The sequence below is a fragment of the Natator depressus genome, chromosome 2 (genome assembly GCF_965152275.1).
Source record: "Natator depressus isolate rNatDep1 chromosome 2, rNatDep2.hap1, whole genome shotgun sequence".
In the NCBI taxonomy this organism is placed as follows: domain Eukaryota; kingdom Metazoa; phylum Chordata; order Testudines; family Cheloniidae; genus Natator; species Natator depressus.
This window is the reverse complement of record NC_134235.1, coordinates 183,162,374-183,185,113: the sequence shown is the minus strand read 5'-3', so window position 1 is coordinate 183,185,113 and position 22,740 is coordinate 183,162,374. Positions and strand designations below refer to the sequence as shown.

Below are 22,740 nucleotides of genomic sequence, written 5' to 3'. Positions count from 1 at the left end.
TGACTTGTAATTTTTGAACACTTATTATCCCAGTACTGCAATGTAGAACAGTAAGTTTTTTGCAGAATCAGGACTTGGTAAATGGCAATAGGTGAGTCCTTCTTCCACCCAAAAACTTGCAATATTTTTCCATCTTATTCATGTAAACTTTTAAGTAAACTCTGAAAAAAAGAGATTAAAACCTGTAATACAGGGCATAGCATTTGTAGATAACCAGTGCATTCTGTGCCCCTCTGTTCTGTCTGGCAAGATATTATGCCATCATTATAAAATAATTATCAAATGTTTTTTATTCCTGAATCTGTTATGAATGTTCTGCAGTCACACACATTTGAATTAATGAATTTTTAAATTTCCCAATGGTGCAAAGATCTGAGGATAAAAATTGGAAAAACACCTTAATATTATCTGTCAAAATTCATAAGAAAATTGAATCCTTCCTTACCTAGTTATGCAATATGTAAGGTAGTGCCTTTGAAAGAATTATACCATTAATTAAACAAAAGTAGTTGATAATTATTACTTAACGGTCAAATTGAATTTGGGGCCTAGACTGTTTGTGGTGCCAAGTTTTCTCAACTGTAAATGAAGTTAATGGAAGCTGAAGGTGTCCAGCCCCTAACAGGATCAGGCTGTAAGTGGTAATAAACTAATTGTTAATAATTAACATTTTTTGAAAGAAAAATTGCTGCTCTGTGCAAAGCAAATGGCTATGTTTTTCTTATCCAGTTGTATACATGTGCCTGCATGGGAGGAGCAGTATGTTTTCTGAAAATGTGTTTTTTTTTCTTTCTTTCTTAAAAACTTTTTTAACAGTGTTATTATTTAGCTGCTCACATTGAAAGGCCCTGTAAATGCATAATAGAATCATAGAATATCAGGGTTGGAAGGGACCTCTGGAGGGAAAAACCCTTTCCCCTAGCAGTTCTAGTCAGTCTTCCCTTCCACTGTCTCAGTGCCACTCCCTCAGTGGCCGGTAGGGGAACCATGGCCCATGCTCTCTTTCAGGTTCGAGTCCAGGGACCCTCATCTCAGCAGTTCTGGGCTTTCCTCTACCAACCCTCACTGCTCCTTCCTTGGACTGCTTCCTACTATTCCTGGTTTCCCCCCTACTCTAGGAGTACCAGCTCCAAAGCTTCCTCCCTCTTCCCAGGGAGTGACTGCCCCTTTCCCAGTAGCCCCCTTCTATTGCCAGCTACCTGGTTTTATAGGCCCAGCCTGTTCCTGCCCAGCTGAGCCTGCTTTCAGTTAGCTCCCTGGCTTCTCCTCCAGGTCAGCCTATGGAGTTAATTGGCCTACTTGTCCATCTAAATGTCTGTCAGTCCTGTGTGGGATGGACTCCCTATCGCAGGAAGTGTTATTTATCCCGTCACATAATACAAGAACTAGGGGTCACCTGCTGAAATTAATAAGCAGCTGGTTTAAAACAAACAACAAAAGGAAGTACTTCTTCACATAACACACAGTCAACCTGTGGAACTCATTGCCATGGGATGATAAGGCCAAAAATATAAGTGGGTTCAAAAAAGAATTAGGTAAGTTGGTCATGGCAACCCCATGGCAATTAGTCAATGGCAATTAGCCAAGTTGGTCATGGATGCAACCCCATGCGCCAGAAGTCCTTAGGCCTCCTACTGCCAAAAGCTGGGAATGGACGACAGGGGATGGATCTCTTGAAATTGCCCTGTTCCGTTCATTCCCTCTGAAGCACCTGCCATTGGCCACTGTCCAAAGACAGGACACTGAGCTAGAAGGACCATTGGTCTGACCCAATATGACCATTTTTATGTTCATATGTAAAGTTCTTTCTAATACAGATACCTCAATTTTTCTTAGCTTATTTTCATCTCATTTATATTAAATTATATCTTTTTACCACCCTAAGCAATTCCTCACCCTCTTTGGTGTTATTCCCTTCAAATACATCTCTTGTAAAATTTTCTGGCCCCACTCAGTCTTCTTTCTGCTTTCAGTAAAAGGATCCGGACAGATGATCATTAATTTGGGCCCTTCTTATTCCCTCAATTACTGTACTGTCTGTTACACCCTGGTGAGAATGAAGATGCTGATGCTGTCATATGCATATGCTGTCATCACCTGCACGAATTGCTTTGCTACCACAATACAACAACTTCTCCATTGATTAGGCTGAGGAGCCACCTCCCTGACTGGGGTGGGGAGTGAGAGTGATATTTTCTGCAGTCAGCATGGGATATCTTCCTGCTATTAAGCAATAAGAGAGACAATTAAGAAAGCACTAAATACCATTTGTGAAAGATTAGAAAAGAAAGTTATCCTGTGTATAGACTGCATGCTTTGTGATGCTGGCAGACCAGGTGCCAGCTCATGCTAAGGCTCAAGGGCTTACTGAACACTGACAAACACATAGCTGGAAACTAGTCTGGCTCACCTGTGTGTTAGTGTTGTTAAAACAGACGTTAAGTTTATAAGAATGTGTTTAGTGTTTGGACTTTGAAATGCTTGTGAGTGGCTGCACGTATTAATCTCACTTATCATATCTGTACCCCATGTTATAAGGTAATATTTAAATGTTTGCTTTGTAACTGGAAACACCCACAGTCAAGAGAGAAGCATTACCAAGTGTGAAATACTGATTTTCCACAAGAGGTGTCGTCATCTGCCCAACAAAAGAAGGCCCATAGATAAGGCTAAGATTATGTCATGGAGGTCATGGAATCCATGACTCCCGTGACCTCCATGACATTTTCCACTTCAGCCCCAGCGCAATGGAGCTGGAGCTGTCAGCCTGCAGGGGCCCTGAAGCTCTGAGCTGTTTTGGGGGGACCCCGCAGCTCTGAGGCGCTGCACATGGCGTGGGGGGACCCCGCAGCTTTGAGGCGCTGTGCACGGTGTGGGAGGGACCCTGCAGCTCCGAGGCACTGCGCATGGCACCGGGGGGGGACCCCGCAGCTCTGAGCTGCTGCAGGTGCCCGGGGGAACCGTCGAGCTCCAAGGCAGAGCCCCACAGCTCCGAGCTGCTGTGGGCAGCTGGGGGACCCTGGAGCTCCCAGCTGAGGCTGATGCCGGGGGACCCAGAGCTCCCAGCCACAGCGGGTGTTGGACTCCCCCTTCCTTTCCCACAGTAGGGCTGGGGCTCAGCCCCATTTTGTTACAGTTGTTATTTTTAGTTGAAGTCAGGGATAGGTCACAGGCTTCCGTGAAATTTTTTTTATTGCCCGAGACCTGTCTGACTTTTACTAAAAATAACCGTGACAAATTCTTAACCTTACCGATAGACACCAGACGAACCGTTGTGGAACATCAGTGCATAAAAGACTTTGTTGATTGCTCCTGCTCCACCCGTAGGAAGAGGGGAAATGCACAAATGCTCGTCCCATCACAGTTTGAACTCTGGGGGAAGGGAATGAAAATCTCTGACCAGAAAGAACTGTATCACTGTCTGGCTTGGAATTTATAGAGGTCAATATTTCTAAGCTTAAGCAAGGGATCCCCAAGCTGTTTAGCTTGGATTAGACCTAAAGGACAGGTAGAGCTTGCATGTTACAGCAGCTTCTATACTTTTTGAAACCGAAGACTGTAACTCCTTTGTGTGTGTATATGTTTACCTGCTTTAACCTTGTAAATAAGTATTATTTCTTTTTCCTAGTTAATAAATCTTTACTTAGTTTATTACAGAATTGGCTACAGGCATTGACTTTGGTGTGAGATCTGAGTTACAATAGACCTGGGATAAATGATTGGTCCTTCGGGACTGGGAGTGACGTGACTATTGTGATTTTTGGTGTAAGGGACCATTTATCACAAAGGCAAGCTTGCCTGGGTGGCAAGATAGACCACAGTACCCAAGAAGACTGTCTGTGACTCAATGTTAAGGCTGTTATAGACCTTGAGGAGTTCACATTTGATACTTGATTGGTGAAATTTAATTATAGAACAGACAACCAATTTAGAGTTTGTGCCCTGTTTTGTAACAGTCTGCCCTGAGGTTGGTACCCACGTTCATGAATCAGTTAAGAGAGCATTAAATACAATTTGTGAAAGACTAGAGAAGAAAGTTAACCTGTATACAGACTCTGTGCTTAATAAAAAGTTTTGCAAACACAGATATTCAGACCTGTCCACTCCTGGAAACTCCTGTTTATCGTTAGAATTGAGAACTTGTATGATTTTAGTTTGTTCCTTATACCGACCCTGTCCTTGAAAATATGCTGTGATGCCACACATGCATTTCTGATATTGCAATATTTCAATTTCCAGACAGGTTGTAGAATACACAGTGAGTAAAGGTGACAGTAGAAAATAGGGCACTGCAGGATTAATATGGCATGCAAGTTAAAAGCTTGGTTAAAGGGTAGTATGGCGGTGGAGGTTTGGGGGGTGGGGTTTGGTTTTTTTGCTTTTTGAAAGTTTATTGCTCTGCGATCAATGAAAAGCTGAATTCTTGACCTTGTTTTTACCCTAAGGCTAATATTGCAGTCAGATTTATGGCAAAACAAACATTTGATATAATATACAGTAGCAGCAAGTTTCCAAGATCTATCCATTCAACAGCCCTGTGAAACCTGTTACTAGTGGCATTAGGCAATAATTTACAAAGGTGACTTAACTTAGTAAAGTCCCCACCCTCAAACAGGTGTAGCAGTGTAAGTATCAGTTTGTACTTCCTTGTTGCTATGATACTTTTAGGAAGCTACCATTCACTTTGAATAGGGGGATAGAAATTTGTCAAATGAACTGATTCTTAAAGAGGGATTTCAGCACACTAATTGTTGTTTATGTGAAATGTGCAAATAGAGCTATTTAATAAATGTAACAACTTTCGAGTCTGGTATGATGAACAATATAATATTTTTAGTAATTATTAGATGGTTCATACACAGCTCTTCTCTGTATTTTTTGAAAGGTGTTGTATTAATGACGACATACACAAATAATCAGCTAGTAGTTTTAGTTGAAGTATGTTAACTGATGAAGATGGTACCTCTTCCATGGGGACTTTACTTGGGTCATTTCCAAATGTAGCCTTAAAGGAGATGGCTTGGTATAGGACAGTTTCTGCCTTGGGATGATTTTAGCAATGTCAGTGAACGAATCTGTAAATGAAGAGGAAAGCTTTGAATGTGACTGTGAAAATGAACACGGGAACCCAAAGAGGTTTCACAATGAAAACCTTGATATCTTGGAAGAAGGTACTTTTTATGTTCAGTCTAAAACTTTTTATGCTAATAAAATAGGACATGAAATAGTTAATGTAAAGTGAGTTTAGAGATTTTTTTTCAAGGTTTTAAATCACATCTAGAAACAGATTGTGATTGGTTGGTTGGTTCCTGTGAGTGAAGATTGTAGAGAAACTGCACTATAAATTAAATCTGAATAAGATGAGTCTTAATTTTGTGGGTTTTAAAAAAAAAAAAGTAAATATATTCGACAAATGTAGTTTGTCTAGCTCAAGTAGTAATTCGCTTTTAGTAATAAAAATGACTTTTTGGAAATTGTTCTTTTCAAATAATTTTTCAACTACTTGTAGGTTAAATATTTTTGCTTTCCTCCCCCCTTCCCTATGGCAGGTGTATGTGTGTGTGTTTTGGAGGGGTGGGGGAAGAGGTTGTGTGTTTTGTTTTTATGGTTACTTAGGGTGGGTCAGTTTTAGAACAAATGCAAACTTCAGACTTAATTATGGAATCCTAAGTATGTAAACTAAAATGTAGTGTGTTCATATCTCAAGATTGTGTGATCTTAAGATTTTAAAAAGTTATTTGTGATGGAACATGCATTGCAATGCAAGACAAGAAGGCATGCTGGTAGTTTGGAGAGGGAGTGCTGATGATTGTGTTAGTGCTGTCATTGCATTTTCAGTTTTGGTCTCCTGGCTGCTGTGGAGACAGCATATTTTGCCTGGGGATGGGAGACAGGAGGTAGGCAGGGAGAGATTTTGTCACTCAAGTGATCCCTCCAGCCAGTTAAGCTCTGCCTCCTGTACTGTACTTGACACACTGAGCAAAACATGTCATTGGTGTCATCTTACATGCTACAACATTCCCTCTGAAGCAGCAGCTTTATAGATGAATGCTGGCATTCCAAAGAGCACTATCCTGTCATGCTGCCATCCAGAGACTGCAGGGGAGAACAACAGAGATTAAGAATAAGAGTCGATTGAGTACAAAGAGAGTATTTCGTGGCCAGAAGAATATTAACCGTGATGGCCTCAAGGGTGGGGGATAAAGCAAGACCATCTTGTCAAACTCTCTGGTTTGTTTAAAAGGAGTTTTTTTAAAAAGTTTCTCTCGAAATATTTAAAGGGCAAACATGGTAATGCTCCTGTTGCATGGGACTTCCATTTGTTGTGTGTTTCATGTGATTTTTTTGTTTTTTGAATCAAATATATGCCTCTTATGATACAGTACCATCTCTCTTTACCCACCACTTGAAAAAACAACCCACCCCATTTATTATCTGAGGTTGCAAGAAAAGGCTACAATATTCCTTAAACTTGTGGACAAAAGGTTGTTTGTGTAAGAAAACGTGGGTAAAAAAGGAAGCTTTAAAAGAACAGAAAGTACCTATGTAGTTTGTTAGAGAGGAGGCAGATGAGGACACAAGCACAAAATTCTACACCAAGAAGGAGAAACATCCAATTCTTTCTTGCTAGTAAGCTGGCAGAAAAGGGAATCTGACAGATAATAGCCTATGTCTATGGGAACCGTTCATAGAGTGTTTGCTGTGTGCTCCAAATTTCCTTCAGTATGTTAAGGACAGTGAGTTATAGAGAGAGGTGTCTGAGCGAAGGGTCTTTAGAGCTCCATTGCCCATCTGATTGAGAATGACAAGCCGAATGCTTCTGTTTGACTGTGTAGGTAATTTTGGTGTAGTGACTGATGTGGTTTATACAGCAATTTTTAGATGTTGTGATGAATTGCCCTCATACCAGTTTCTGGTATAATTAATAAGGACTAAAACTTGGCGCCAGTTTTATATGTTAGATATGTCTTGTTTTATGTACTGGGAGCAATTAGTTACGTACTCCCTAAAAACCTTCAGCTAGATGTAGACACAGTACAGTGATAACCATCACCATGTTATTTGTATACTGTTATTTGTGGGACAACATATGTTCATTGTTCAGGAAGTGGGGAAGGGTTGAGAATATTTTAGTACTTTTATGTGGGCTGACTACAGTGGAATTTTACGTAATGAACATGGCATATAGTGACCGTTCCAGCTTTTGTTGATAGAAAACGAACTTCTAAAAGCCGGTCCCTCTTTTTACTGATCTGTGAGCCCCTCACCTTATGCTATTCAATGGTCTGGCAGACTGGATCAAACTTATTTTCAAACATAGGAGACAATTTCAAAACCTTTTCCATGTCATTTAGCTGCAGATAAAGATTGTTACCTGTTTGGGAGTGCCAGTGAGAGCCTACTATTATTACTGCAGTGTATATTATTTATGTAGCAATCACATCCAGAGGCCTGAGTCAGGATCATGGCATGTAGCAGGGCCACTGTGATAAATGCTGAACAAATCCATATCATGACTCAAGCCAAGGTTTTAAAAAATGACTAGTGATTTTGGAGGCAGTGATGTTGTTGGGCCCATGTTGACACCCTGTAAAGGGACCTGACTTTCAAAAATTGAACACTCATATGCTGAAAACCCAGGCCCCATTAAGGAGTCTCAGGTTGGATCCTCAAATACTCAGGCACAGAAAATCATATGTGGCTGTAGTCACTGCCCCAAAGAGCTGACAATCTAAGAAGAGAATTGACATAGTTGGGGGAGGAATACAATCAAATTTATATACATTTTCAATTTTAAATCTTTTCAAAGATATATGTAGGTAAAATAAATGCCACTCAGGCCATTTTTGGTTAATTTCTTATAGGTATTGAAGCGGGGATAGGTTTTTTGAAGAAATTTGGAGGTTTTCAGATTTAGGTCACTTCCCAGAGAGCAATCCATGCATAAGGGTCAGTGTATAAAGAGGTATGTAGTTCTGTGAGAAGATTCATAAGTTGCAAAGCCAGAAGGGGACCACTGTGGTCATGTACTCTGACCTCCTGTTCAACACAGGCCATAGAACTTTCCCAAACTAATTCCTAGAACAGATCTTTTAGGAAATCATCCAATCCTGATTTAAAAATGGTCAATGATGGAGAATCCACCACAACCCTTGGTAAATTGTTCCAGTGCTTAATTACCCTTGCTTTTAAAATGTATGCCTTATTTCCAATCTGAATTTGTCTAGCTTCAACTTGCAGCTCATGTTATACCTCTCTCTGCTAGACTGAAGAGCTCATTATTAAATATTCCCCTTGTAGGTACTTAGACTGATCAAGTCACCCTTTAACTCTTTCTTTGTTAAACAAAATAGATTCGGCTCTGAGTCTATCACTAGAAGGCATGTTTTTAAATCCTTTAATCATTTTCATGGCTCTTATCTGAAGCCTCTCCAATCTATCAACATCCTTCCTGAAATGTGGGCCCCAGAACTGGACACAGTATTCCAGCAGCAGTTTCTCCAGTTTCAAATACAGAGGTAAAATAACCTCTCTACTCAGACTCAAGATTTCCCTATTTATGCTTCCCGGGATTGTATTAATTCTTTTGGCCACAGCATCACACTGGGAGCTCATGTTCAGCTAATTATTCACCACAGTCTCCAAACCTTTTTCAGAGTCACTCCTTTCCAGGATAGAGTCCAGCATCCTGTAAGTATGGCCCACATTTCTTGGTCCTAGATCTATATATTTACATTTAGCATATTAAAATATACAGCGTTTGTTTGTGCCCAGTTTACCAAGCGATCCAGGTCGCTCTGAATCAGTGACCTGTCCTATTCATTTTTTATCACTCCCCCAATTTTTGTGTCATTCGAAAATTTTATCAGTGATTTTTTTTCTTCCAGGCCAGGCCATTGATAAAAATATTAAATAGTATAGAGCCAAGAACCAGTACCTCCAGGACCCTAATGGAAACATACCCCCTCAGTGGCAATTCTCTGATTACAGTTACATTTTGAGACCTATTAGTTAGCCAGGTTTTAATCTATTTAGTGTGTGCCATGTTAATTTAATATCATTGTAGTATTTTATTCAGAATGTCATGTGGCACCAAGTCAAATGCCTTACAGAAGTACAAGTGTATTACATCAACACTGTTACTTTTATCAACCAAACTTATAATCTCATTTAAAAGAAAATAAAAACTTCTCTCAGTGTAGCAGAGGAAGACTCTTCCAGTGCATACCCTGCCTTAGGGAGAATTCTACAAAATGGCTACCATCTCACACTTTTGTGCCCCCTCCCATGCCCTAATTGTTTCCCAAACCCTTTCGCCTGTTTTAGAATGACTAATATAACATATCATTAGTTTGCTGTATTTGAGACCTTACTATTGGAGCCTCTATGGAACCAAGTTGTTGGAACGCTCTGTGGGTGAACTGTGGTTGTAAACTCCCTTTAAACCACATCAGAAAAAGATTGTCTTCCATAAACCCATACTGATGGGATTAATTACATTATCCTCCTTTAGTTTATTATGAATCAGGTCCCTTATCAGCCTCTCCATTATCTTGCTTGGGTTCAATGACAGGCTGACAGGCCTGTAATTACCTGGAACATCCTGCTTATCCTTTTTAAAAATTGGCACAACATCAGCTTTCAGCTTTTTATATTCATTACTATCAACTTCCCCTTTCTTCCTTTTTTTTTTTCTATAGACATAATTGTTGGGGTTTTTTACAGCTGCCTTCACTTCCCCTCTAAACCATGTTTTTAACCAGCACAGCCTCCTTCCTAAATTGTGGCTTTTTAGGCATTATAGTAAGGTGTTCTTAAATTATTCCCAGTTATCATTCACATGTGTCTGAGTAAGTTCTTCTTCCCATCTGATATGGCTCATACATGACCAACTAATGATAAGGCTGGAGGCACTGGGGGAGCAGAAGCAGCAGCAGGTTGTGGACAATGCAGAAAGAGTCCAGAGTGAATAAATAGGAAGGAGGGGTAGAATTGTGAAGGGCCCTTGATGGTGAGGACAAGAAGCCTGCACTTAATGAAGTGAAATGGTTTAGCAAGTAGAAGGGATTCATGTGGACGTGATGTGGCCAGAGTGGTGGGCAAGAAAGAGGATCTTAACAACTGCATTTTGTCTGGACCTGAGGTGGATGGTTGGCCTGTAGGAATGGTGGAGAGGAGGAGTCTAGGATAGTCAAGACCCAGGTGATGAGGCACTGGACAAGAGTTTTGGCTGTTTGGGTGTAAGGAAGAGAATAGATTTGAAATGCTACCAAGGAAGCACTGACACAACCTGGATGTTGGAGTAAGAGAGAGTCAGGTGGTGATGAATCCCAGGTTGGCCAGTCTGAGTGACAGGGAACATTGTGGCGGTATCAAAAGTAACTGAGAATAGGGAGAATTGTGAGGGGTATCCAGGATGAGATTATCAGAGAGATAGGTCATGAGTGGACAGGTAACTTGAGTGTCATCATCCAGGAGTAGCTGAGATGGTCCAGACGGAAGATGTGATTGGAGAATAGGAAAGGTTCAAGACCTTAAGACCCCCATGGATTGTGGGGCATGGGAGGAAGAGGATTCACTGAAGGAGTGATCACAAAGGCAGGAGAATAAACCTGGATCAATGGAATCAGGAACCAAGGGTGGACAAGATTTCAGAGAGAAATGTATGATTGTCAGTGTCAAACAAGACATACGTTGAGAAAGATGAGTATGGAGTACAAGGATTTATCCGGGGAAAAACCTGGGAGAGCAGTTTCAGTATAGTGGAGGAGGTCCAGAATGGAGCTAGAGGAGAAGAATATGAGAATGGTTGTAACAGGTATATCCAGTAAGGTTAGTGGTGAAGGGAGATGGGAGCAGTAGCTGGAGAGACAAGTGGCATCAAGGGAACACAATTGTTTTTGTGGATGAGGGGAGGTTAGGGCATGCCAGTGATGGGGAAGAGTCCAGAAGAAAATAAAAGATACAGAGGAGCGAGAGTGAGACAGCAAGTGGATCAAGAGAGAGTAGTAGCAGGCATGGAGATGGGCTTAAGAGATAGGTAGAGAGCAGAGCAGAAATCTGTGTCGGTGATGGGTGAGAAGGAGGAGAAATTTCTGGAAGAGACATGGAAGGAAGCTGATCTGTAGTGTGAAAAAGTCAGTACAATCTTGTATGGAGAGGAAGGGAGGAGAAATGTAGGAATGATTCTAGAAGGGAGGCAAAAATAGCAAAATAAGTGGCTGGGAGGGAATCAATGGGGCTGGAAAACCAAACATCTGACTTGACCTGTTTGGTATTAAAATGCCTTGCAGAACTTGCTGTTCTTGTGCAGGTCTGATTTGAGAAGTTTCACTGTTTTATGGACCTGGATCATTTGGATATAACTGTCCAAATTAGAGGTTTCCCAAATCAGTTTCCATAAACAGGATTCCACTCTAGTTCTGAAGACCTGAGCAATTGGAAACTGGGGGCTTGTCTTCACTATTGTGGAGATCAACGCTGCTGCAATCGATGCAGTGGGTGTCGATTTAGCAGGTCTAGTGAAGACCTGCTAAAATGACGGCAGAGTGCTCCCCAGTAGACTCCAGCTCCCTGAGAAGAGTAAGGTAAGTCGACCGGAGACCATCTCCCATCGACACGGTTCAGTGAAGACACTGCAGTAAGTCGACCTAAGCTACGTCGACCCCAGCTATGTTATTCACCTCGCTGGAGTAGCGTAACTTAGGTCAACTTGCCCCGGTAGTGTAGACAAGGCCTGAGTGCCACACACAGAGAAGGCAGTACAAGCAGAGCCACCTTTTGTCCTCCCATGTATCCTCCTTATCTTAAACTCCCTTTAAATCACATCTTAGGTGGAAAAATTAGAACTTCTACAAATTTCAGAGGAAGAAATAATTGCTCCTTCGTATAAAATTGCATTGTAAAGTGCACAATTAGACTGTCAGCAAGCATCGAATGTGATATTATTATTTTGTTGTATTTTGACCTGTGTGTTGGTGGTATTGCTTATAGAATTTGTAATTTAGTGGGGAAAAAATAGCTTCTGTATCTACTTGCTGACGGTGACTTGACAATGGGTAGGCAGCTGATGAGCTGTGACCACGGTTTTATTACACTAATAGTTTTTTTCACTGCCACGTGGTGATCTCCCCCACTGTTATATCCACCTATTACCTCTTGTCTTGTACTTTGATTCAAAGCATTTTGAGGCAGTTACTCTCTTTGTTATGTGGGTGCATGGTGCCTTGAACAATGGAACCCTGAACAGTAATGGATGTCTCTAAGGACTACCACAATACAAATATTTAATAATAATAATGTTTTTCTAAACAGCAAATGACTGGCTTGCAGCATTTCAGGGATGGGGAGTGTTTTTGTCCAATGAGAAGATAGTTTTGTTGTGTTGTAGGTTTAAGTTGTATATATTGAACATTGTCACTAGGCATGATACTATACGAACACTGAAGAAGACCATTCCTTAACCTAAGGACTTTGTAATAAAAAACGGTGGTGAATTAGGATGTTGAGGGAAAGAAAGCAGAAAAGTATATGCAGAAAATGAGAGAAGTGAGGCTATAGGACTTATTAGGTGCATATATTCTATTTATTTTGACTTTTAACAGCACACACAAATGTGCATCCAAAGCTTTGTGCACCCATGACAATCTTTGAAAATATGCAGCTATACAAGTAAATACTCATTCCGTCACTCCCCTGAAAACATGCCCTGACAACCACAGAATTTAAGCATCCACCCCAGGCCAACCAGCCTCACCATTTTCCCTCTTCCTTAAAAGCTACCGAAAAAATTAGTCTTGCAGTGTTTAAAGGCTTGTTGAAAGCATTTAATGGCTGTTTTGGATCAAAATGGGGGATGACAGTGAATTCCACAGATAGGATCATTGAGATGGAGTTCAAAGGATATATACATGGCAGGGCTTGAAAAATCCAACATCCACTCCCTCATGAGAATGAGAAGCTTTCTCTGGGCACTGTTGGGACCTAAGCTGTCTACTACTGTAGAATTTAAGCTTCAATTTTAAAAAGTGTTTCTACCCTTCAGTTTGAAAAAATAACCTTTAAAAAGTAAAGTGAATGTAAACCAATGCAGTGTTTGTGCTTCTGAGTTTATTCCAGTGCTTCTGTTGCTGCTTATCTGCCAAGCAGTAGCAGTGTGTAACTGAACACAACTGGTCAGTTTGACTGTTGCTATGCAAACACCGTGTGTAGCTTTTATAATGGTCAGGAATCACCTTCAAGCTTCTGCTGTTTTGAGAAGCTCTGAGCAGCAGCGGAAAGTGGTTTTGGAGCTATTCGTGAGGGAGGATCTCTCAAAAACAGAGGCAAGAAGAGGAATAGAATAGCGTAGACCATCCTACCTCCCAGCAATCAGAGGAGGGAGGGTGTGAGAGAGAACAAGACACAGAAAGTTTCTTCTCTTTTCCAGCAACTAGAAGGAGATGTAGCTTCAAATTTACCAGACACCCAGTCTCCAGAGGTTTAGAGATCGACAGCACTCTATTATTGTTAATAATTAATAAGAATAATTGTATTAGGGCTGTGCCTAAAGGCCCCAAATGGAACTGGAGCCTCATTATGTTAGACTCTGTGCAAACCATGTCAGATAGCATGCTGCTACCTATCCCAAAGTCTAATTCAAGACAAAAGGTACCAAGTCAGTTTACCCTGGGCATAATCTTAGTCCCCTTCCATTTCCCAGCAACTGGAATTGGGAAGGTGAGGATTGAGGAAAGAGCAGGTTGGCTTCCTCAGCAGCCCTTTATTCTTCCCTCTCTCCTTTCTTTTAAAATCTCCCTCAAGCTATTAAAATCTGGTAAATTTTTCAAGCCCTAGCAGATGGTGTACTAGATGGAGATTTTGATATAAAGAGTAAAGAACACATCTTACATTCTTGAGAATGCAAATACCTCAGGTACCCCACCCTAATTTAAGATTCAAGCCATGTCTTTACTGGGCATTGCTCCTTCCTTCTGAGTTGTTGCATGTCCAAAACCTGGTCTCTTGGGGACTTTACCATTTATTAGTCTTTTAACCTCTCTGAAAGAAACATTGACCCATACAGCCACATCCTCTTTTAAATTGGTATAAAATGTGGGAGAATATGAAGTTTTTGGTTTGTGTTTCAGAGCCTGTGCATGACAGGAATTCATGATCTCTGTTGCCATTACTAAATATACATTTCATTATATGCATGTAAAATCCCCAAAACTAAAACAGAGCCCCAATGATTATCATGAATCTGAGTTGAAAACTTGATAAGAGGAAGTCTGTGATCTTCATGTATTTACATTTTTTGTGACATATAATAATGTTGTATTAAATGGTTGTCACCAGCTTCCAAAGCAGTTTTTTAAGCAACTGCCAAAATTTTGTACATAATTCTTTTTGTTCTTGGAATCCTGTGATTTCTTTTTCCTCACTTGAGCGACCATTTTATTGGCTGATATTCCTCTAGATGTGAATTGAGAGGTCTGAAGTGCATTTGACTTGGATATTATGATTGTGTATGCACAGACATCACCCCCTCCCTATCATGCTGAATAAAAATACTGCTGATTTGCCAGTGTGGAAGAGGAGGTCAGTAATTGTGCGGTGTGAGTTTTATACTACAGTGCACTGTCCTTCATTTGCCCTTTCCATGTGGTTACAATAGTGTTAGAAGGCTAGTGTTCACCAGGAACTGGTACATGCCAGAAACCATATTCATTAGGGCAATATACTTTTAATTTACATATCTCATTGGCTAAAGCATAAAGTCAGGAGAAGTTTGTGTAATCAAAATATCTTTTTCTGTTCCCATCAGGCTTCTGTTTGTATTTGATTCATGGCTTTGGTCTTTTTCTCTTGTTGAAGCAGTGAGTTTTATATTAATCCTCTAATGTTCCTCCCCTCTATGTTGATACCAATTTCTTTAGCTTTTGTGACTGTAGTCTCCACTCCATTGAAGGGTATCAGTACATTTGATACGTTGCTGTTATATACAAAGTCAATTTTCCTGTCCAGAGCAGCAATCCTTGTTAAATCTATTGTTTTAATCAATATTTCTGTAAAGGCTTTGGTTTATCCTCCGTAGTGGTTTAGCTGGGTGTGAGGTTTTGGAAGGGGCTTAACTGAAACCGTAATGCTGCGGCCTTGGAGGTTGGGTCTTTGACTGGAGTCTCAGGCCTGAATTTTCATTTAGACTGGCTATTAAGAGAACTCAAATTGCACTTTGAAGGCCGTTAAAACTGTCCAGAGACTTCATCTAAATTTTCGTGGTTGCTCATGTTTAATGAGGCCATAAAGACATTGGTGATCAGGTTTATTCTTGATTGATTTTTTTTTCTTTACATTCTGTGTTCTTTATAAGACCATTGTGCTAGCTTCTGGAACGTATTGCCTGCTGTCAAAGTTTTATTTATATATATATATATATATATATATATATATATATATATATATATATATATATATATATATATATATATATATATATATATATATAGTAAATATATACATATATAAAATTATATATTATATATGTATAAATTCAAAGGGAAGGTTGGACTTTGACTATCTCATGTCTTTGGGTGTTAAGCTCATACCCCCTCTGCACGTGAAAACATTTATTGAAGATGATAGATTTTGATTTGTGTGTGCAAAAGACTGTTTCAGTCATGCATTGTGTGACTTTGATTGTCTTGGCATTGCTTCTTAATAGCAGAATGTGCTGATAAAGGTTGCGTAGCAAGTTCTGAAGAAATAGTTGAGTTAGCAACTGCACGTACCAGCCTTTGTTAACCTTTCTCACAATCAGATGACCTTGCTCAGCCCATGGGAACACCACACTGTTATCTACTTGTTTGGATTTTATCAAGATGATTATAGTTTTGCGGTCACTAGGGTGGTGTCATGTTGCCTTAGTCAGAAACGGTGGCAGTGTTAGGGTTTGCTAATGGCAATCCCAAACATTAATTTACCAACATTGCTGAGGGAAAGTTATAGCCAAGGAAACTCTAGTGAACAGTTGTTTGGGATTATAAAATGTTGGTCTGTGTCAGTATTTACAGTAGGCATTTTAGGTGTTGATATATGTATTATTGTGTTGGAAACTTTGTTTTTATGGTTACATTAAACTTCTTTATGAATGGACATTTTAAAGTTACGTAGTTAATGCAAATCTCTCTTCTTTCCGTTAAGTTTTCATGAAAAGATTCTCTGTGCAATGATTACCCCAGTTTCCTGCTTCCTCTATGCTCCTGATTTTCGCAAGTTAAAATGTTTCTTGGCAGAAAACAGTTTCTGTGAACATGTAGTTTGTAAATGCAGCACGTTTATGTTTACACTATAGCATATATTCATTGTGTATTTCATTTTTATTCTCTTATCTAATCAGTTTTTGGGGGTGTAAATTTCTGGCTATAAGCTTTTAGTTAGCACTTGCTAACTTTTTAATTAGGTTAGAGTAGTGTAAACTAAAATCCCTAATTCTGCAGTCTTTCTGCAGGCAGTCCTATGGAATTCACTGGGATTGCTTGCAAGGCTAAAAAGTTAAGCATGTACATAAATATTTACAGGTTTTGGTCCTAAAATGCTTTGACATTCTAGGTTGGTAAGGCAACAGGATGCCTAATCAGCTACTTTTTTTATTCATTGGTGTGTAGCAGTTGTTGTCAGTTGTATGCCACCTAATCTGTGGCGTCAGGTTTAACCACACAGCATTCAATTATTTTTAAGTAATTTGGACTTGATTTCTTTTTACTGAATTAACCACCTTAGAACATCATCACCCAAACTGTGCATCAGCCGTAATTGAAACTCTGTCAAAGATAAATCCACTTGTGACAAAAGTTGCCTTACAGCAGTCTCCTCTGCAGAAATCAATGTAACCAACTAATATAACTCTATATTAACAGTCCCTTTTTTCCAGAATGGCATGTTTAAGCCATAAAAACAATGGTGGAGGGAAAAGAACGATGCATACGAGTAAAACAGGAGCTGCTGATCTTATTTTTTCAAATTTATTTGTGTTCTGTTTAGAAATCTCAATATCTCTGAGACTCAGCCAAGGTCACTGTGTGTCCTTCAAGAAAAAGTCATGCAGTCAGACAAAAATTTTCCCAAATTATTCAGCAGGGTAATAACACTGGTTTTATTTAAGTGTGTCACATCCATTTCAGTTACGCATTGCTTTAGCTAGTAATACTACAGTCTTTGTGACATGCTTTAGTTACCAGATACACTACAAGGGCTATTATATTTAGGTCGTTCAGAAGCAGAATTGTGTATATATTTATATGCACTATGCAGTCTTGTATGATAGAGCCCAGTTTTGCCAACCTCACACAGAGCAGTATCTTCTATGAGCTGTCCTGTTGGTTCTACTCCAGTAGGGACTAATGGAGTAAGTCATGGCTCAATGTAGAGGTGACACAATGAGCCTTTGTTTCTGCATTTTTTTTGTTAGTTTTTGCTTAAAATATTTTTGCACTGAGTTTAGCGTACTTGTTCATTGATTCTCTCTTAATGGTTTGAGAAATTTATAAAGTTTTGTCGTGACTCCATCTTCCCCCTTTAAAAAAAAATGTGTTTCAATTTGCATTGAATCAAAAGTAAATTTTACTGTTTTACACAGAAAATTCCAGGTTTGAGGCTCTGAATTTGTTTTAGTGTTGAACAGTTTAATATGTATGGACTTTAAAAACACTTCAGATTGATCATAAGGCCTTTAAAATTCCTACAATTACAGTACATACAGGACCTGAAAAAAAATTGACAAAAGCAAATGCCTGCTACAAAACAGAAATGCCAGTCTTTTCAGTTCAATATGAAACACTAAAGATTAAATTTTTTTCTTGTTAAATTCATTGTTTTCATAGTTCTTAATGTTTTCCCAAAACTTAAAATAATTCAGTAAACAGATATAATTTTAGATTAATTTTAGGATTAAGGTTTAAGATTCTTATTTTTTGCAAGTAATTCTTAATTTTGTTTAGTTTGAGTGGCAGATAAAATGACTTTACATGTCTTGTTTTCCAACAGTTTTATGTGCTGAAAGAGTGGGCCAGATGACTAAAACATACAATGACATAGATGCTGTTACACGACTTCTAGAAGAGGCAAGTATTCTTTTACACAGCTGTTCACTTTATGACAAAGACATAATATAGATTATGAAAGAATCTGTATTGATAGAAATTGCCCCATTTGTTTTCAGTCATGGTGAAACAAATATTCTAAATGCACATTCACTACATCTCATTGGTAAGGGACATGACTTTATTAATAAAAGGTGCTTAGTTTGTTTACATAATTTGTACAAATTCACCACACATGTTCATATATAGCTAAAGCAGATTTATCTCACTATTGCCAGAATACAAAAAGTGACATACCATGCTGAATGATGTGAGGAAAAAAGTTAAGGTTTACATGAAATCATGATGTTGTGGGGAGGAGGAGGGGAAGTGAGAGGGAGTGTATTTTTGTTTTGTTTTTGTTTTCCAAATATGCACAGTATTATAAATGGTTTGTTTAAAAAAAAAAAACACAAGAGCACATAAAGCTCGCAAGTCTATTTATTATTTATATTATATATAATATTTATTATTGATATCTCCATGATTATAACCTTTAGGAAAATATATAGTTACCAATTGATAAACATCTCCCTCTCTCCCATGTACTTTTTTTCTGCCCTGTCTCCAAGTTTTTCTTTCTTGCATTCTGGTGCCTTTATATTTATAAAGCCACTATAATATATGGTCATTAATTTATTGTGATTGAGGCTAAACATTTCAAGTAATAGCAGAGAGAAAAAAATGACCTACAGGATAAAATTTTTGTACTCACTAAATAGCCTAATAACTTAATATTAATTGATCAAAATAAACTCTATTTTTAAAGTAAATGTAAGCAAATATTTTTTGGAAATTATGTTTGCAAGGCATTATTCAGATGAAGACTAACAATGCGGTCTTTGTTCTTGACAGTTTAGAACAGGGATCAGCAACCTTTGGCACGTGGCCCGCCAGGGTAAGCCCCCGGCAGGTCAGGCCGGTTTGTTTACTTGCCGCATCCACAGCTGCGGGAAGTGGCGCAGGCCGAGGGATGTGCTGGCCACCGCTTCCCGCAGCCCCCATTGGCCTGGAGCGGCAAACCGTGCCCAGTGGGAGCCGGATCGGCCGAACCTGCAGATGCAGCAGGTAAACAAACCGGCCCGGCCTGCCAGAGGGCTTACCCAGGCGGGCTGCATGCCAAAGGTTGCCGATCCCTGGTTTAGAACTTAAACCTTTGTATTTTGGTCTGCTTCATATTGTGGTAGTGCTGCATTTGTTTCGCACTACAAAGCTCTCTTAGTACAGCAGACCCATTTCATGCAGTGCTAACCCAAAGTACCTGAACTGGTGCATTCTTTGACCGCGAAGCTGCAAAGGGATTAGCATGAGCACAAGGGCCTGGATTAGTGTATCTTGGTTGTAGAATTGAGGCCTTTGGTTATGCTTTCAACTGAAATCTTTAAAAACAGTTTCCTATGTACTATTCATGATAAACCCCAGATACTTCACTTAGAATTATTATATCTGTAGCACGCCACTGATAACTCTTCTAATTACCCTTGTATTATGCATTCAGGTCATGCTCCTTTTGCTTATTCATTTGCTTAGATTCATTTGCATGGTTTTGTAAGCAGGTATTATATCCATCTGGAAACTTACAAATATCCCGTGGTTTTCTTTGAATATGAAAATTTCTTAAATTCTCTCATAGCCCCAGAGGCACCTGGTGGTTGTTTATTTACATAGAGCTGTAGCCAACACAACATCATTTGTGTGTCTGTTGGCTGTTCTGAGGTGGTAGTTCCTTCCATCCTTCTAGTAGTGGCAGAGCTGGACATTTTGCATTTGCCCAAGCCTGTCTCCTCCCTGAGCTTGATTTCTGTAGAGCTGTAGCAGTCTAGCCCCTGGGAACAGTGTGGGATGCACTGAACCAACAGTCTAAAGCAGAGGGAGTTCTTTCTTCCCTGTCTGGCTGTTAAAGAGGCCATGTGACCTGACAATGGTGCATCTTTTGCTAAATTCACTAGTGTTGCACAGTGAGAGAATATATGAGGCTCATTGAGCCAAATTTTCATGTTAAATTTCTTTTTCTCATACCTACATGTGTGGGCGTACACTCCTCTCCCCCAAATGGTGATAGTAAGGAGGGACCCCTCAAATTTGATCTTACAAGTCACAGTATCTAAGCACTTCACAATCTTTAATGTATTTATCCTCACTCCTGTGAGGTAGGGAAGTGCTATTATCTCCATAGTCCCAAACTGAGATCCAAAGGTATGTGCACACTGCTATTAAAAACCCACGGCTGACCCGTGCCAGGTGGCTTAGGCTTAAGGGGCTGTTTAATGGCAATGTAGATGTTCAGGCTTGGGCAGGGGATCCACTGGGCCTTCCTTCCTCTGAGTACTATCTTCTGCAAATATTTTTCTTTTTCATTTTGACCTTGTGCAGTGGGCCAGCTGGATATGTTGGCCTATTACACTCCATTAGCATATTTTCTATGGCCTTCTGGAACTTTCATGGTCTGGAACTCCATGCATAATTTTGGCTGGATAGGATCCTTGGTTTCTAATGCAAAAGTAGACTGAGTTTGACGTATTGGAAATCACTTAGAGACAGCACGACCAGATCTGCAAACTATCAAAAACCTATCTTAAATTATTTAAGAATTATATCAGTACTGGTAATTGCTATCTACTTTTCTACTCTTCTATTGCATGGAGGCACTTGAAATACATGAAATTATTGTGAACCCACGTCACTGACAATGAATCACTAGCTTCTTTTGATAGACTTTGTCTTTATCATCCATATTACAGTCAATAAATTTTAGTAATAATGAGTGCAACATTTGTCAGTCAAAATAAACAAGCACATAATAGCTACTTTTAGCAAATAAACTGAAAGGGATAAGAGGAAGGAACTGAACAAGAGGAGAGAAGGATATACCAGGAAATTTGTACCATTAATGCACATAGACTTTTGCAAATATAACACAGTAAAAATGCATCTTGCTAATTCAAAATCATATAATGAGTGCTGCAAAGTTGAGAGACCCTAAATTCATTGCCCTGTCCAAAAGGGCTCACTGTCTCATGCCTTGGTCCTGGTAATACTTGGGCATGTGTTTTACATCAATTGGGACCACTTGTGTTTAATGTTAGGCATGTGCGTTAGCAGGATCAGGTCCCCAATCTGTAGTATATTTAGCGTGGTTTACTGTCCACACAGGGTAGGGCTGGTCCTGTGTGCGTGAGCAAGGGAGGAGAGGGCGTAGAGAATCTCTTCCTGTTACCTTGGGCACTTGGATGGAGGAAGCAGGATGTCTTTAGACTTGTGTGACTGATGGGTTAGCCAGCCCTGGGGAGGGGCAGGGAAGGGCATGCTAACAGAGCTGGCCCAATCCAGGGAGATGGTAATGCACATTGCACCCTTTCAAAAGGTGGTATGGCTGCTACAGCTGAGTTCTTTCATCTCAACATCTCCAGGAGTTCCTTCAGAGCTCCCACAGGCATGTTGGCTGGATCAGCTCCCTCTAAGTATTCCACCTGTGTCCCTATCTGAGTGCAGGAGGCAGTGACTTACAGCTATAGTTTGGCCTACTGACTTTAACATAGTCACCTCTCTTTCTGAAGCTATCAAAAGATAGTATAATGCTCATTTACAGCTGCTGCGTAAATTTTACACTTACTGGAATTTGTTTTCAAGTGGAGCAGAGGAGAAACTGAGAAGCACATTAACATATCCAAGTGTATTCTGTCTGCTTATATCTGTGCTTTGCTGTGCTTTTGAAGCTCTTAAAATATAATCTGTAAGCTGCCTACAAGCTCTCTATAAAAAGTGCAAAGAGAAAATTGAGTGGTTAGTGACAGTAATTTTTCAAATAGAATAAAAGAGCTGGAATTAGATTTGCTTCAATTAACATTTTTACATTAGACAGCAAAGTTATGCTTTCATTTGTATGGTTCATTAACTGTACATGTCAGTTTTTCTGGATTATGTAGGTGTAGTCTAAGCAGGAATAGGACAAGAAAATGAGCAAAAATTGTTGGTTTCTTTGTTTTTGAAGAATATTCATTCTTCCCTTTTGTCTAGCACAGATTTAACCTTTTTTGACATGGGAGAACCAGTTATTTTCTAAGTGAACAAAAGCATTGGAAATCAATGTTCTTTTCTTTCCTTTTACAGAAAGAGCGGGATTTAGAATTAGCTGCTCGAATTGGCCAGTCGTTGTTAAAGAAGAATAAGTCACTAACCGAGAGAAATGAATTACTTGAGGAACAAGTAGAGCATATCAGGGAAGAGGTAAGGTCATACACACTTGTACTGTCTCGACACGTAATGATGCTGCGGGTCCAGAAAAACTCTTCCTTCTAGCTTTAGCTTGTGTGTAGTTAACTTTCTGATGACTTGTGTATAGGATGCCAATCTGAACGATAGTGATTCTTGTAGGATATTGTACAAAGTTCATTCTACAAATATGATTGATGAAATCATTTGGCCTACAGAGCTCAAAAAAAGGGAAATTTTAAGAAAACTATGGGCCATTAGATTTTGCTCCACCTCAGGCCGAATTCTGTTCGTAAACATATTTGTCCCTATTTTATTTTGCTTCATCCCCTCCCCCCACCCGCACGCTTTCCTCAAACCCCATTTTGACCCTATTCCCCTCCTTTCCCTACATTTCCCACCCCCCCCT

At 39.7% G+C, this 22,740-nt stretch overlaps 1 protein-coding gene across 8 annotated transcripts in view; it reads left to right on the top strand.

Moving 5' to 3' along the window:
- Nucleotides 1-22,740, top strand: part of TRAK1 (trafficking kinesin protein 1) — a 176,528-nt gene that overhangs the window by 108,717 nt on the left and 45,071 nt on the right. For all 8 annotated transcript variants that reach the window (XM_074945507.1, XM_074945509.1, XM_074945510.1 and 5 more), the window contains 2 exons: nucleotides 18,025-18,101; nucleotides 22,230-22,346. In XM_074945507.1, the coding sequence (XP_074801608.1) occupies nucleotides 18,051-18,101; nucleotides 22,230-22,346 (168 nt within the window). In that variant the 5' untranslated portion in view covers nucleotides 18,025-18,050. The remainder of the gene's footprint in view (nucleotides 1-18,024; nucleotides 18,102-22,229; nucleotides 22,347-22,740) is intronic.